Source organism: Prionailurus bengalensis, chromosome A1 (genome assembly GCF_016509475.1).
Source record: "Prionailurus bengalensis isolate Pbe53 chromosome A1, Fcat_Pben_1.1_paternal_pri, whole genome shotgun sequence".
Lineage (NCBI taxonomy): Eukaryota > Metazoa > Chordata > Mammalia > Carnivora > Felidae > Prionailurus > Prionailurus bengalensis.
In genome coordinates this window covers 171,266,712-171,281,625 of record NC_057343.1, presented here as the reverse complement: position 1 = coordinate 171,281,625, position 14,914 = coordinate 171,266,712, and the positions used below count along the sequence as shown (strand labels likewise).

Here is a 14,914-nt window from a genome sequence, read left to right as displayed (position 1 = left end):
TTCTCTTCAATTCCCATTTAACTCCAAAAAGTCAAAATTGTACATCTCATTCATGACGTACCTTAAATGTTTTGTTCCTGCATCCCTTTTTTTCTTTTCTTTTTTTCCTCTTTTTGGTACCAGCCAAAAGCCATGGCTTCCTCCTCTGAATTCTTTTGATAATGCTGATGATAAGGGTAAAAAAGCTGGAACTTGTTTAGTATTTGCTCCATCAAACATGCTTTATGTCTTATCCTTCTTAATCCTCATAAAGATATAACAAGGTAGGTACCATTATCTTTTTATATTAAAAATGAAGACACTGAGGAACATAAGGATTAAATAGTACTAAGTAGCAGAATGAAAATTTGCTTTGAGATCTGACTGCAGAGCCCTGTGCTTAACCATTTTACTGTATTTTTCAGTTTATATAATTGAATGTTTATCTTTCTTATGTCTCATGTTGTCTCCTATTATAGTTATCTACTCATTTTTCTTTTTTAGTATAAACTATTCATCTGAGATAACTAAAAATCACAGATGCCCAAGCATATCCATTTAATCTTCCTATTTTAAAGGTTTTCTAATATTATTTATATTGTGATGCATTTCTTTCAACTTTTATGATTCAAGAAGTAATTGAGGAAACTTGCTTGAATACTTTTAACCTTTAAATAATTTTTTAATGTTTAATTTTGAGAGAGAGAGAGAGAGACAGAGTGTGAGCAGGGGAGGGGCAGAGACAGAGGGAGACACAGAATCTGAAGCAGGCTCCAGGCTCTGAGCTTTCAGCACAGAGCCCGATGCAGGGCTTGAACTCATGAACCATGAGATCATGACCTGAGTTGAAGTCAGACACTTAACTGACTGAGCCACCCAGGCACCCCAACCTTTAAATAATTTAAAAGTTCTGTCTTATTTATCTTTTCACAGAATTTAGCACAATTCTTTGAATATCAGAAATGCCCAAATTTTACTGAACGAATACAGTTAACCCAAGGATCTGCCCCTATATGTCCCCAAATTCCTCAGCATTCTAGGATCATATTTTCCTTTAATATTTTAATAGAATGGCTCAAGCCCCTATTGGACATGTGGTGGGAAGCCCATTGCTCTTCTGCCCCATAATACTTCTGAGTCTTGCAAGTTGGGGGAGGAGTCCATATATGTTCTCTGCTCACCTACCACTTGAGTTGTTTTCCTTTGAACTCCTGCTATCAGTTTCATTCTGTGACTTGTCTCCTGCGATTGCAATCCTCTTGCTGTCCTGGGTACTGTTCCACTGACGTAAGAGTTCTATCTGGGAGACGCTTACTGATGGCTTGGACTGTAAAGGGGATTAAAGCATATCCCAGCTTTAATTTATTCATTCAAGAATTCACCAAACATACTAGCATTCATTGAGTGTCTGGTGGCACTGTGCTAGGCACTGGGGAGACCAATAATAAACAAATGAAGTCCTTACATTCATGTTGCCCATACTCTACTCAGGAAAACAAAACTCAGTCAGGCACACAGATGAATGTAAAATTACAATGGAGGTAAGTATGATGAAGGAAAGGCCCCTGATGGACTGAGGGCTATGGTAGTGGGCTTGCACAGAGAGTGGAAGAGTAAGTGTACGTTAGCCAGCCCTGTGGCAGAGAGCATCAGGGGAGAAAGGCACTGGAGAAAGGGTGACAGCACATGGAAACCATAGTAGGGTGGGGCAGGATACACTGTAGCAACTACAAAAAAGTCCATGTGCTAGAAACGTACAGATGCAGGCCAAGAAGAGAAGTGAGTCTGGAAAAAACATGCAAAGCCACTTTGCCAAGTGCAAAGTCTACTTCAGGCTTTCTTGACAATAAATGTGATCTAAATCCTAAAGTTAAGTGGGAGTTCTTAAACAGTTTGAAGTAGGGAATTGACATGATTCCCTTTGTATTTTGAAAAAAGTTCTGGCTACTGTATACAGATGAGACTAAAAAGGGTGAGGCGTGGTGGATGCAGGGATTCGAAAAAGGAAGTGTTGGTCCAGGTGAAAGATGATGGTTCAGACCAAGGAAATGATGGTGGAAATGTAGATAAATGGAAAGATTTCAGAAGCATTTAGTGCCGCATAAAGCAAGAGGACCTAGTGATATGAGGGAAACATAGGATGTCAAATGTACAAAGCTCACTAAAATTTGCTGGATAGACAGAAAATTGCAAAAATTACACTAGACATTGCTGTCTTAAAAAGTGATCAGACTTTTCTGAATATGGAAAATTTTCATGGGCTATGTCTCTCCTTAGCTTCTTGCCTAAGAGCTTTTCCTTAAACCCACTTTCTCTCCTCTAAAACCATATTCTCTACAACCATTTTGTTGCTTTACGTATTTTTGGATTCACAACAATTTCTTCATAATAATTGTAACATAATGCAACTATTTGGACAATTTAACACTAAGTCTCCACTAGTTTAGAGCCTAGGTTTGCACCGCCAACACTTCTATTGAACTGTTTGTAAACTGTTTGCCATAGTTTCACCCTTAGTACTACAAAGACCTTGGAGAAGTACTGAAATCACAGCATTTTTTGCTTTTTTTTTAGTATATCTTAGATCAAATTCTTAGGCTTAGACTTTCACCAGACCTTCCAGGGTCATGGGGTTATGTATGGCTATGGGAACTTTAATCTCCCCATTGGACAAAATTGATTTCATGCTTCCTTAAACCCTTCATTTCCTATCATCTCCTGTGCTACTGACTATACCTCCTAGGAGAAGATAACTTTTTTTAAAAATTTATTTTGGGGGGGGGAGAGGGGGGGGGAGAGAGAGAGAGAGAATGCAAGCATGAACTGGGAAGGGGCAGAGAGAGAGGGAAAGAGAGAATCCCAAGCAGGCTCCACACTGTGTGGGGTTTGAACTCATGAACTATGAAATTGTGACCTTAGCCAAAGCCAAAAGTATGAATGAGTACCCAAGCATCCCAAAGATTACCTTTTTATTATTTTCTAGTTCTGATACTATATATCATTCCCTACCTTCTAAAATGTCAGTTTAGGTAACCCAACATTATTTATAGAAACTAAAAGCTATAGGTAGTAGTCTACAAAGAATAAGTACTTGATGTTAACAATGTAGAGTCAAAATGCTGTGTAATGAATTATGACTTGAAAATCCATATATTCCTGGAAGGAGAACTATCTATACCTAATATTGTTCTTGTGCTCTTTTGAAGGGAACATCCTTCTTTATCAGAACTTCCCATGTTTTCTTATCCGGATTTCTTCACCAGAGCTGATGAAGAATTGGCAAGAATCATTGACCATCATGTAAGATTGACTTCCTTAAACTAGCAGCAAAACCTTTGTTCTTTAAATGCACTGTGAATTAGAAAGTGCAGTTCTGAGACTAAAACATTAACACATCAAACTTAGAAATGAAGCCATGATTAGGCATTGCCAAACTTAATTATATCTTACTGTGCTGTATATATACTTCAGTGCCTTTATTGGGTTACAGAAAATTTGGCTTTCTGTCATTTGTAAAATACTAGCCTTATCATGCTTCCTGAATTTAGTACTGATTTCTTGTGACAAGGATCTGGTATTGAACACTGAACACTGATTTCTTTTATAATGTGGTTTTAGTAATGGAACAAAAATCTTTTGGCTCAATTTTTGGTGATCATTCTTTACCCCTGAAATATTAGACTTAAATCACTTTGTTCTTGGTATGAGTTAAACAGTGGCAATTCAAGGCCATTCACTTAAGACACCTTAATCCACTCAGCTATATTTAGTTCATGATTTATGAAATAATTTTGTAACTTTTTAAGAGTAGAGTTGGAGTAGAAGAGAAAATACTTATTTTCTCTTTTTCTTTGAATACAGTATGGACTCAATAGCATATAGAATATGTTTAATTAATTGTATCATCCTTTTATTCACTAATGAAGTTTCTGCGAAACCAATATATTATATATACAGAACATTATACAAATTTTGTAATGGTTTATAAATTGCAGCATCTGTATTTCACTATTCACTTCAACTAAATGATCTAGGATAGATGATAAGAGATAGCAAATAGCCAATGTGTATATACACATATATGTAGTGTAGTTTTTTTTTGTTTTTTTTTTAATTTTTTTTTCAACGTTTATTTATTTTTTTTGGGACAGAGAGAGACAGAGCATGAACAGGGGAGGGGCAGAGAGAGAGGGAGACACAGAATCGGAAACAGGCTCCAGGCTCTGAGCCATCAGCCCAGAGCCCGACGCGGGGCTCGAACTCATGGACCGCGAGATCGTGACCTGGCTGAAGTCGGACGCTTAACCGACTGCGCCACCCAGGCGCTCCATGTAGTGTAGTTTTAATAACAGAACAAAAACCTTTTGACTGAATTTTCAGTGAGTTTTTTAGCCTTGAAAGATTGATAAGACTTGAATCATTTTGTAATTAAACACATCTGCCTAGGGCTAGTTCAAGAGATAGAGGACATCCTTTTGAATGGTAGAGAGGAGGCCAGGTAGTAGCGCCTAAAAACCTTCATCTTTTTCTCTTTCCAAGGATGTAAGCATTATCGAAGTAATTGCTGCCACGGATCTGTTTATAGTGTATTCGCGGAAGTGTAAAGGAATTCTTTCTCAAAATATGTTTGACAGTTAATAGAACCCAAATTGTTTGATAGGTGGCTAGCCTAATCCAATAGTCTGCAGTATTGATTGGAGAAGGTTATGGAAGTTTCTCCTGGTAGCACATTTCAAAAAATATTCATGTATATATCATTTCCTTTTAGATAGCTATAGCAGTAGTGCTCTATACTTATATTTGCTTTTACATTAGTTAATGTGATCTTCACAACAAGCCTGTAAAACATTTATAAAAAAGAAGAATGGTAGTTTACAATGCAGTTATTTGCCTAAGGTTTTGAAGATAGTAAATGACTAACGTTTTTTGAGTCTACACACAAAACCAGATTTCCAGACTTCAAATCCACTTTTCTTCTCTGGTTTTCATAGTTGCTTAATTTCTTGGTTTATAATTACTAACCTTAACAGGGTGGAAAGGTGGAACCTGTGGTATTGACAAGAAACAAAAACCTACAAGTTTAGTTGTCCCATTAAGTCAGTTGAATACTATGCAGTGGCCATATTAAGCAAATAATAAGGCAGATACCTCTAATTATTCAGCATATATTAAGGTGCCATGTACACTGCTGGTATTCTATACTATGGTGATTAAAATCCTGACTGAGTGGGTTAAATAAAGCAGTAAATAGTGCTTCCATTTCCCATCACCTTCAACTGTATCTGCATCCTCCTTCTTGCTGCCACAATCGATGATAACAGTATCAGATAAAGTAAAGACAAGACAATGGTTTATCCAAATTGAATTTGTCATGGTCAAGAGAGACAGAATGGGGAAGAAAAGTTTACTTTTTTTCCTGGGAATACCAGGAAGAAAGATCATAATGTTGTGGTGAATTCCAGCCATGCCAAGTTCTAACAAGAGAGTGAGCTAAGAAAGAGGAAGAGCTGCCTCCTGGACATTAGCAATATGATACCCCATTACCACTTCTTTACATGCTGTTTGGGAAACCAAAGGGTTCTATTTTGCTGAGAGTTCTTAAGAATTAATCCTCTGTTGATTTTTCACAATGTAAAGATCAAGGTCAGGAAGTACATTGAAATCTCTCATATAAGGTAAATTAGTGGCCTTTGTTTATGGATACTGTCATTATTACATCAACTACCACTTTTATGCTATAACATAAATTTGGTAGTTTTGTCAAACAATATTATTATTTAGTTTGTTATATGACAAAAATTATATGTCACAGATGGGTATCATAGTTATCAAAGTAACATGTGTATTTCCTATGTCTTAAAATTTAACTTGGGGTAAGAAAAATGAGTATTTTATTATGCTTTTTCATTTAATATTTACTCTGAGTGTATTGACATTTAAAAAAATGTACTGCCTTTGGAAAGCTGAGTTTTTTTTTTTAACTCTGTGGTTTAGTCCTGCTTATTAATATCTATATATCTCAAATAATAGTTATAATTCACAGCACTAGTATATAGTAATTTATAAGTTGATAGGTGCTTAAGCATTGTCTGATTGTTTGTGAGTATGGACAGACTGAGGGTGACAAAATGAGCAAGGGTAGGAAGTGTCTAGGAACTTCCAACATTTCATGCTAAGGGTCTTTGTGCCCTGAACTTTTTACCCGGAGAGATTACCACCTCTTTCACTCTTTCCTTCATTAAAGATAGTAGAAGGGGAAAAGAGTCCTCATGATGATGTCTGGTTGATTTGAGGTCCTTACTTCTAACTACTGATTCCTAGAATTTTGCCTCCAGATGATGCTGTTATTATTGTCATGATTAACATGCTCAATTGAAGTGAATCCTTTAGAAGTCTTTGTATTTGCTGCAGAATCAGCATTTGTCTGCCCATCAATTTTATTTTCTACTTCATATGTAATAGTATTATAATTTTTACCTTTCCCATTAATTTGGCTTTTCTTCTTGTTTTGCTTTGGCTTGATTTTTTATTTTCTGATTCCATGCTATTATGTAAATATCCATATTGATGAAAAACTGAAATTCCTTTGTAATATAAAAATGTAAACCTTGTTTTCTCTTTATTCTCTCTTTTTTTGGGGGGAGGGGAGGGGAGCAGAATTGTATACTTACTAATAGATGGCTTATATATATTTCCAGTTATGGTAGGGTTTAAGTTCCTTAAGAATATCTGTGAGAAAAACTGAGAAGATAATTGGATAATAGAATCTGCATCTTAAGAAGCTAAAGTGATGTATTTTTTCATGGAAATTCATATGTAAATGACACTTTCTCTCTGTGACAGTGGCAGGAAGAGCTAAAGATCCGACGGAAAGAAGATGCAATATGTGAGGCCCAAGAACGTAAAGAAAAAGAGTTAGAGGAAAAAAATCACTTCAGAGAAATTATGAAGAGAAGAGAAGAGAAACTACACAAGCAAACCAAACCCTACGAGCTTCCTCCTAGGACTGAAGTAATTTCATTAGAAATAAAATGACCCCCCACCCCCGCCCCTAATTGAAGTCCATAATGCCAGAAATTCATTGCATGAAAGAGACCAAGACAGCTAGATATTAGGAAAAATTTCTTCTAATTAATTGGAAGCCATTTCTTAGGAGTTGTTATCCTGGTGCAGACTCTTTAATAGTTCTGTCTTAGTCCTAAATTAGCAGCTCTTAATCACATTTGAGTGAAGTGATTTTATTAAACTTTTTCAAGAACACGGCTAGAGCTTTTCCTAATTGACTTTTTTCTTGTGATCATATAGCATATTTAATCAATGATTCTCAGAGTATTGATTTTTCATCGGACAGTTAGATGGAAGTGAATTACAAATTATTAGTCACATTTAAGGATTATTTCTTGAAAACAGAATGAGCACCAACTGATACCCCTATATTACTTATTATACAAATAAAAGAAGTAAGGCACTTGCTTGGATTTGTATTTCATAGTCAATCAACACCACATCAAACTATATGTCAGAAACTTGAATTTGATATACTATAGTAGATATACAAATCTGGAGGGGCCAGATATCTCAGAATGATTTGGTCTATAGCACATACCAAAGGAGACCCCTGATTGATAGTGGTTTTACTTTGCAAGATGAGTTTATGAGGATGGATGTGGATGGTCCTGGAAGGCACAGTAACACTTACCAGAGGGATTCATCCAGTTAGAAGACATTTTTTAAAAGGCACTTCACTTCCTCTGAAGCTCTCAATCTATGGGTAAGAGTATTGGGTTGGGATTCCTGTGATGGCTTACATTCCTTTTCTGAAAAATATAGATAATAATCACACCTCAATTTCACACAGCTGACTTGCTGATACTCAAGAGACAGTTAGCTTATCAGGGATATTAAACTCAAATGCCTACCAGCTCCAGAAGGTAACAGAAATAAGTGAAAGGGGCTATGGAATACCTACGCTATATAAAGAAAGTTCCTAGGACTCGGCTACACTCTGCAATGTATGGTCAGTAATACAGGATCATACAGTCTTTCCAGAAGAAGTTCTCAAATAGGATTATTTTTTAAAATAAAAGTTGCTAGGGGTACCTGGGTGGCTCAGTCAGTTGAGCATCTGACTTTGGCTCAGGTCATGATCTCACGGTTCGTGGGTTGGAGCCCCGCCTCGGGCTCTGTGTTGACAGCTCAGAGCCTAGAACTTGCTTCAGAATCTTTGTCTCCTTCTGTCTGCCCCTCCCCGCTTACTCTCTGTCTCTCTCTCCCAAAAATAAACATTAAAAAAAAAAAACTTAAGAAAATAATGAAATAAAAGTTGCTTAATTTTAAGATGGTGGCAACTAATTTTTTTAAAAAAAAATCATATAATTTGGGGTTAAATTTGACATATGGGCCACAAGTTTGTGACCCATATTATGTGAACTTACAGTGTCAATCTTTGTTTAAGATAACAATAACACGTAGTAGAAAAATGGAAGGTGGGAAAGGTGTTTTTATTATGATTCCCTATAGGGCTGTTTCAAATCTATGTTGCTCTTCCCAAACCCTTTGTGTCATCCTTGTCTCCTCTTACATAGAGTAAGTCAGTTCTCAGATATAATACCTCCCAATGCACCTTTCCAAATACCTTCATTAATATGTGCTTTCTCCACATGTGAAAAGAAATCTCTCCTACAGTCTCCTTTCCCTGAATTTCACCCCTTTCAAAATCTTCCTCTATCAGCTATTCACTATCCCCCTTGAAGAGCTCCTTATCACTCACTCCTATCCACGGAGGTCTCAATTTTCTACCATCCTTCCTACCAAACTACTCTCTCCATCAGTCCCTCAGTGATAGCAGCCTTTCTAGACTGCCCTTTTAAGTCATAACTTTTCTGATGATTTGTAAGAGAGGGAACCACTGGGCCGTAAGCTGTGGGGAGGGACTCTGGACATCTCACTGCTACTTTCAAGAATTTCAGCAAATCCTGCTGTTTCAGAACCACTTTCGTAGAAGCCTCCTGCTTCCAATTTCTGTACTGTTCCTTCTCTGGGGCACTGACTGGTCTGCCTTAGGGCTTCCTCACTGTAGACTTAGGGTCATTTACTTATTTTTCTGCCCTGCTTAGTCTGTTCCCAATTGTTCACCTATTTTCTAACTTCCACGTTTTTCTTCGTATTACCAATGTGTTATCTTCTTTTCTCCTTATGGATTTATGACTTTAAAAAAAGTAATTCTGGGGTGCCTGGGTGGCTCAGTCAGTTGAGCATCCGACTTTGGCTCAGGTCATGATCTCGCAGTTTGTGAGTTCAAGCCCCACATCGGGCTCTGTGCTGACAGCTCAGAGCCTGGAGCCTGCTTTGGATTCTGTGTCTCCCTCTCTCTCTGCCCCTCCCTCACTCATGCTAAGTATCACTCTTGCTCAAAAATGAATAAACATTAAAAATATTTTAAATAAAAGTAATTCTTTTTCTATCACAGTAGTGGAGATTTGTAAGGGAGCAAAGAATATACACACACATATAAATATATAGAGAAAGAGATGATTAATCAGAATGCTTATACCTTTATTCTTAAATTATTCTCAAAATTCTTTTTTCTTATACTTTAAAATTCATAGAATCTAGGAACACATCTCTCTCTTGGTTTTCCTCGTATATCCTTAAATTTTAGCAAAGGCTGGGGTTCATAGATCTGGGTTCACATTCTAGCTATGCCTCCTACTAGCTATGAAGCACTGGTTATGTCACTGAACCCAGTGGAGCTTCAGTTTACTCATCTATAAAATGGGTACAGGGGGAGGAGCCAAGATGGCAGAAAAGCATGGAAGCTTTTTGTGTGTCTCGCATCCATGAAATACAGTCAGACCAACACTAAACCATCCTGCACACCTAGAAAACTGATTGGAGGATTAACACAACAATCTGCACAAACTGAATCACAGAATTCAGCAGGTACGTGGCGCAGAGAGCTGAAGTTGGGGAGCGAGAAGCTGCAATAGGTAGGGAACCGCTTATGCGGGTGGAGAGAGGACAGAGACTGGGGAGGCAGGGGGATATGGAACAAGCACCCCTCCCCAAAAGCAGCTGGAGAGAAAGTAGAAAATTGTAAACAGCCACAGGGACTAAACTAAAAAGGGAGAAAGGGGAGGGTTTAAATTCCATTAAGACTGTAAACAAGGGGAGCACAAAGGCTGCAACTCTGCAGCTTGATACCTGGTGGTGCTCTGGTGGGAAGGGCGAATCCCCAGGAGCAGAGTGGGGTCCGGGAGGTTCTAGGGCCACACAGGGAGAAGCGGTTCCACTGCTGGAAGGACATTTGGTAGAGACTGTTGGAGCCACCTGGTCCCAGCAGACCCCAGAAGGCGGCCACATTTGCTGGTGCTGGAACAAGATTGTTCAAGGTGAAGCCTGGTGCCAGATGTGTGTTGTGATTTTCCATAATCCCTGAGGTGCTGTTGCTATACTATCTCATGAGCATTTTCTGGGACAGGCTGGCACCTGGCCGCAGTCTCAGGGCACTGGCAACCACAGGGTCCAGCAAGCATACCTGGGTGCAGCCGATACTCGGCCACTGCTCATTCGGCCATTGCTCAGTGAGACCCTCCCACAGAGGGCGGAGCGGGTCAAGGGCGCAGTCCTTCAGAAGTAAGGGGCCAGGGAAAACAGCCGCATCTGAGACAAAACTTGGGAGAGAGGTGCTGCCTGGGGCCTGGTCAGGGAGAATGGAAAAGCAGGGAGTGGATGAGAGCTGAGGACGGAGGACCGGTGTGCGACTGCTGATCCAGGAGAACAGATTGGGTGGCTGGGTGGCGCCATTTTTCAGCGCCCCCACGCATGCACATGCGCGCCAACAAGCGCCGCAACAATTCACCCCAGTAGGCCAGCAGCGCCATCTAGGGGAGAGTGGAGCTGTTACACCGAGTCCTGCCCAACTGGGCCAACTTCGCTCTTCAAGAACACAAGTCTCACCACCGGCTTAATTCATGGACTATAAAGAGCTACATAGACTGACTTCTAGGGGAAAAAAGCAATTTCAGTCCTACTTCAATCTGTTAGTAGGTTCATCTATTCAATTTTCTTTCTTTTTTATTTTTCATTTTCCTTTTTCTCTTTTACAATTCTTTTCTTTTTCTTGAATGCAGAAAGAGAAAAAATACATTTTTATTTTCAATTTTTATTAAAAATATCTTTCTTTTATTACTATATTTTTTACCTTTGTGTAAATTTCAAATTCTACTTTGCTTCAATCATTTTATTTTAGTCTACTTCAGTGTGTACTCACCTTTTCAAATTTTCAGTTTCCTTTTTCTTTCTTTTTCTTTTTTCTCTTTTTCATTTCTTTTTCTTGAATGCAGAAAGAGAAAAACTTCATTTTTATTTTCAATTTCTATTAATATTTTTAAATTTTATTACCATGTTTTTTGTTTTTATATAAATTTTTTCAAATTCTATTTTACTTCCATCATTTTATTTTAGTCTACTACAATGTATTCACTTTTTCAAATTTTCAAATGATTTCTTTTTTTAATCTTTTTTCTTTTTTTGCTTTTTTTTCTAAATACAGAAAATGAAAAATTCATATTTTTAATTTTTATTAAAAATATTTTTCTTTAATTTTTTTCTACTATATTCTTTACTTTTGTGTATATTTCTTTAAATTCTATTTTACCCCCATCATCTCATTTTAGTCTACTTCAGTGTATTCATTTTTTAAAATTCTCAACCGATTTCCTTCCTCCCCCCCTTTTTTTTCTCTAATCTGTCAAACCACTTTCAACACCCAGACCAAAACACAACTAGGATCTAGCATCATCTATTAGATTTTTATGTGTGTGTGTTTTTAATTTTTAATTTGAATATTTTTTTAAGTTTAATTTCTTTAATTTTTTCTACCTCATTAATTCTTTTTCTCCCTTCAAAATAACAAAACAAAGGAATTCACCCTAAAAGAAAGAGCACGAGGAAACGAAAGCCAGGGATTTAACCAACACAGATACAAGCAAGATGTCTGAAACAGAATTTAGAATCACGATAATAAGAATACTAGCTGGAGTTGAAAATAGATTAGGATCCCTTTCTGCAGAGATAAAAGAAGTAAAAAATAGCCTGAATGAAATTAAAAATGCTGTAACTGAGCTGCAATCACGGATGGATGCAGCAGCGGCAAGGATGGATGAGGCAGAACAGAGAATCAGCGGTATAGAGGACAGAGAATAACGAAGCAGAAAAAAAGAGGGAGATTAAGGCAAAAGAGCACGATTTAAGAATTAGAAAAATCAGTGATTCATTAAAAAGGAACAACATCAGAATCATAGGGGTCCCAAAAGAGGAAGAGAGAGAAATAGGGGTAGAAGGGTTATGTGAGCAAATCATAGCAGAAAACTTTCCTAACCTGGGGAAAGACACGGACATCAAAATCCAGGAAGCACAGAAGACCCCCATTAGATTCAACAAAAACTGACCATCAACAAGGCATATCATAGTCAAATTCACACAATATTCAGGCAAGGAAAGAATCATGAAAACAGCAAGGGAAAAAAAGTCCCTAACCTACAAGGGAAGACAGATCAGGTTTGCAGCAGACCTATCCACAGAAACTTGGCAGGCCAGAAAGGAGTGGCAGGATATATTCAATGTACTGAATCAGAAAAATATGCAACCAAGAATTCTTTATCAAGCAAGGCTGACATTCAAAATAGAAGGAGAGATAAAAAGTTTCCCAAACAAAAATTAAAGGAGTTTGTGACCACTAAACCAGCCCTGCAAGAAATATTAAGGGGGACTCTCTGAGGGGAGAAAAGATGAAAAGATTTATAAATAAATAAATAAATATATATATACATACATACACACCAAAAGCAACAAAAGATTAGAAAAGACCAGAGAACACCACCAGAAACTCCAACTCTACAAGCATCATAATGGCAATAAATTCATATCTTTCAGTACTCTAAACGTCAATGGACTCAATACTCCAATCAAAAGACATAGGGTAACAATGGATAAGAAAACAAGATCCATCTATATGCTGTTTACAAGAGACCCGCTTTAGACCTAAAGACACCTTTAGATTGAAAATAAGGGAATGGAGAACCATCTATCATGCTAATGGTCAACAAAAGAAAGCCAGAATAGCCATACTTATATCAGACAATCTAGATTTTAAAATAAAGACTGTATCAAGAGATGCAGAAAGGCATTATATCATAATCAAGTGGTCTATCCACCAAGAAGACCCAACAATTGTAAACATTTATGCGCCAAATGTGGCAACACCCAAATATATAAATCAATCACAAACATAAATAAACTCATCAGTAGTAATACTATAATAGTAGGAGACTTCAAAACCCCACTCACAACAATGGACAGAATATATAATCAAAAAATCAACAAGGAAACAAAGGCTTTGAATGACACACTGGACCAGATGGACTTAACAGATATATTCAGAACATTTCATCCTAAAGCAGCAGAATGTACATTCTTCTCCAGTGCACATGGAACATTTCCAGAATAGACCATATACTGGGACACAAATCAGCCCTAAGAAAGTACAGAAAGATCAAGATGATACCATGCATATTTTCAGACCACAATGCTGTGAAACTTGAAATCAACCACAAGAAAAAATTTGGAAAATGTAACAAATACTTGGAGACTAAAGAACATCCTACTAAAGAATGAATGGGTTAACCAAGCAGTTAAAGAGGAAATTAAAAAGTATATGGAAGTCAATGAAAATGCTAACACCACAACCCAAAACCTCTGGGACGCAGCAAAGGCGGTCATAAGAGGAAAGTATATAGCAATCCTGTCCTTTCTAAAGAAGGAAGAAATATATCAGATACACAACCTACCTTACACATTCAGGAGCTGGAAAAAGAATAGCAAATAAAACCCCAAACCAGCAGAAGACAGAAAATAATAAAGATTAGAGCAGAAATTAATGCTATCAAAACCAAAAAAAAAAAAAAAAAAAAAACCAAAAAAAAAAAAACCAAACCAGAACAGATCAATGAAACCAGAAGCTGGTTCTTTGAAAGAATTAACAAAAATTGATAAACCACTAGCCAGTTTGATCAATAAGAAAAAGGAAAGGACCCAAATAAATAAAATCAAGAATGAAAGAGGAGAGATCACAACCAACACACGGAAATAAAAACAATAATAAGACAATATTATGAGCAATTATGTACCAATAAAATGGGTAATCTGGAAGAAATAGACAAATTCCTAGAAACATATACACTACCAAAACTGAAGCAGGAAGAAATAGAAAATTTGAACAGACCCATAACCAGTAAGGAAATCGAATTAGTAATCAAAAATCTGCCAAAAAACTAGAGTCCAGGGCCAGATGGCCTACCAGGGGAATTCTACCAAACATTTAAGGAAGAGTTAACACCTATTCTCTTGAAACTGTTTCCAAAAACTAGAAATGGAAGGAAAAATTCCAAACTCTTTCTATGAAGCCAGCATTACCTTGATTCCAAAACCAGACAGAGACCCCACTAAAAAGGAGACTCATTTCCTTAATGAACATGGATGCAAAAATCCTCAACAAGATATTAGCCAACTGGATCCAACAAAATATTTAAAAAATTATTCACTGCGACCAAATGGGATTTATACCTGGGATGCAGGGCTGGTTCAATATCTGCAAAACAATTAATGTGATTCATCACATCAATAAAAGAAAGGACAAGAACCATATGATCCTCTCAACAGATGCAGAGAAAGCATTTGACAAAATACAGCATCCTTTCTTGATAAAAACCCTCAAGAAAGTAGGGATAGAAGGAGCATACCTCGAGATCATAAAAGCCATATATGAATGACCCAACACTAATATCATCCTCAGTGGGGAAAAACTGAGCGCTTTTCCCCTAAGGTCAGGAATAAGACAGGGATGTCTGCTCTCACCACTGTTATTCAACATAGT

At 37.2% G+C, this 14,914-nt stretch overlaps 1 protein-coding gene across 2 annotated transcripts in view; it reads left to right on the top strand.

Annotated features, from left to right (window-relative positions):
* TMEM232 (transmembrane protein 232) overlaps positions 1–7,452 on the top strand; it is a 204,348-nt gene extending 196,896 nt beyond the window's left edge. For both annotated transcript variants that reach the window (XM_043595221.1, XM_043595212.1), the window contains exons 14-15: positions 3,186–3,279; positions 6,823–7,452. In XM_043595221.1, coding sequence (XP_043451156.1) covers positions 3,186–3,279; positions 6,823–7,014 — 286 coding nt within the window. In that variant the 3' untranslated portion in view covers positions 7,015–7,452. The remainder of the gene's footprint in view (positions 1–3,185; positions 3,280–6,822) is intronic.
* Positions 7,453–14,914: the final 7,462 nt, after the last annotated feature.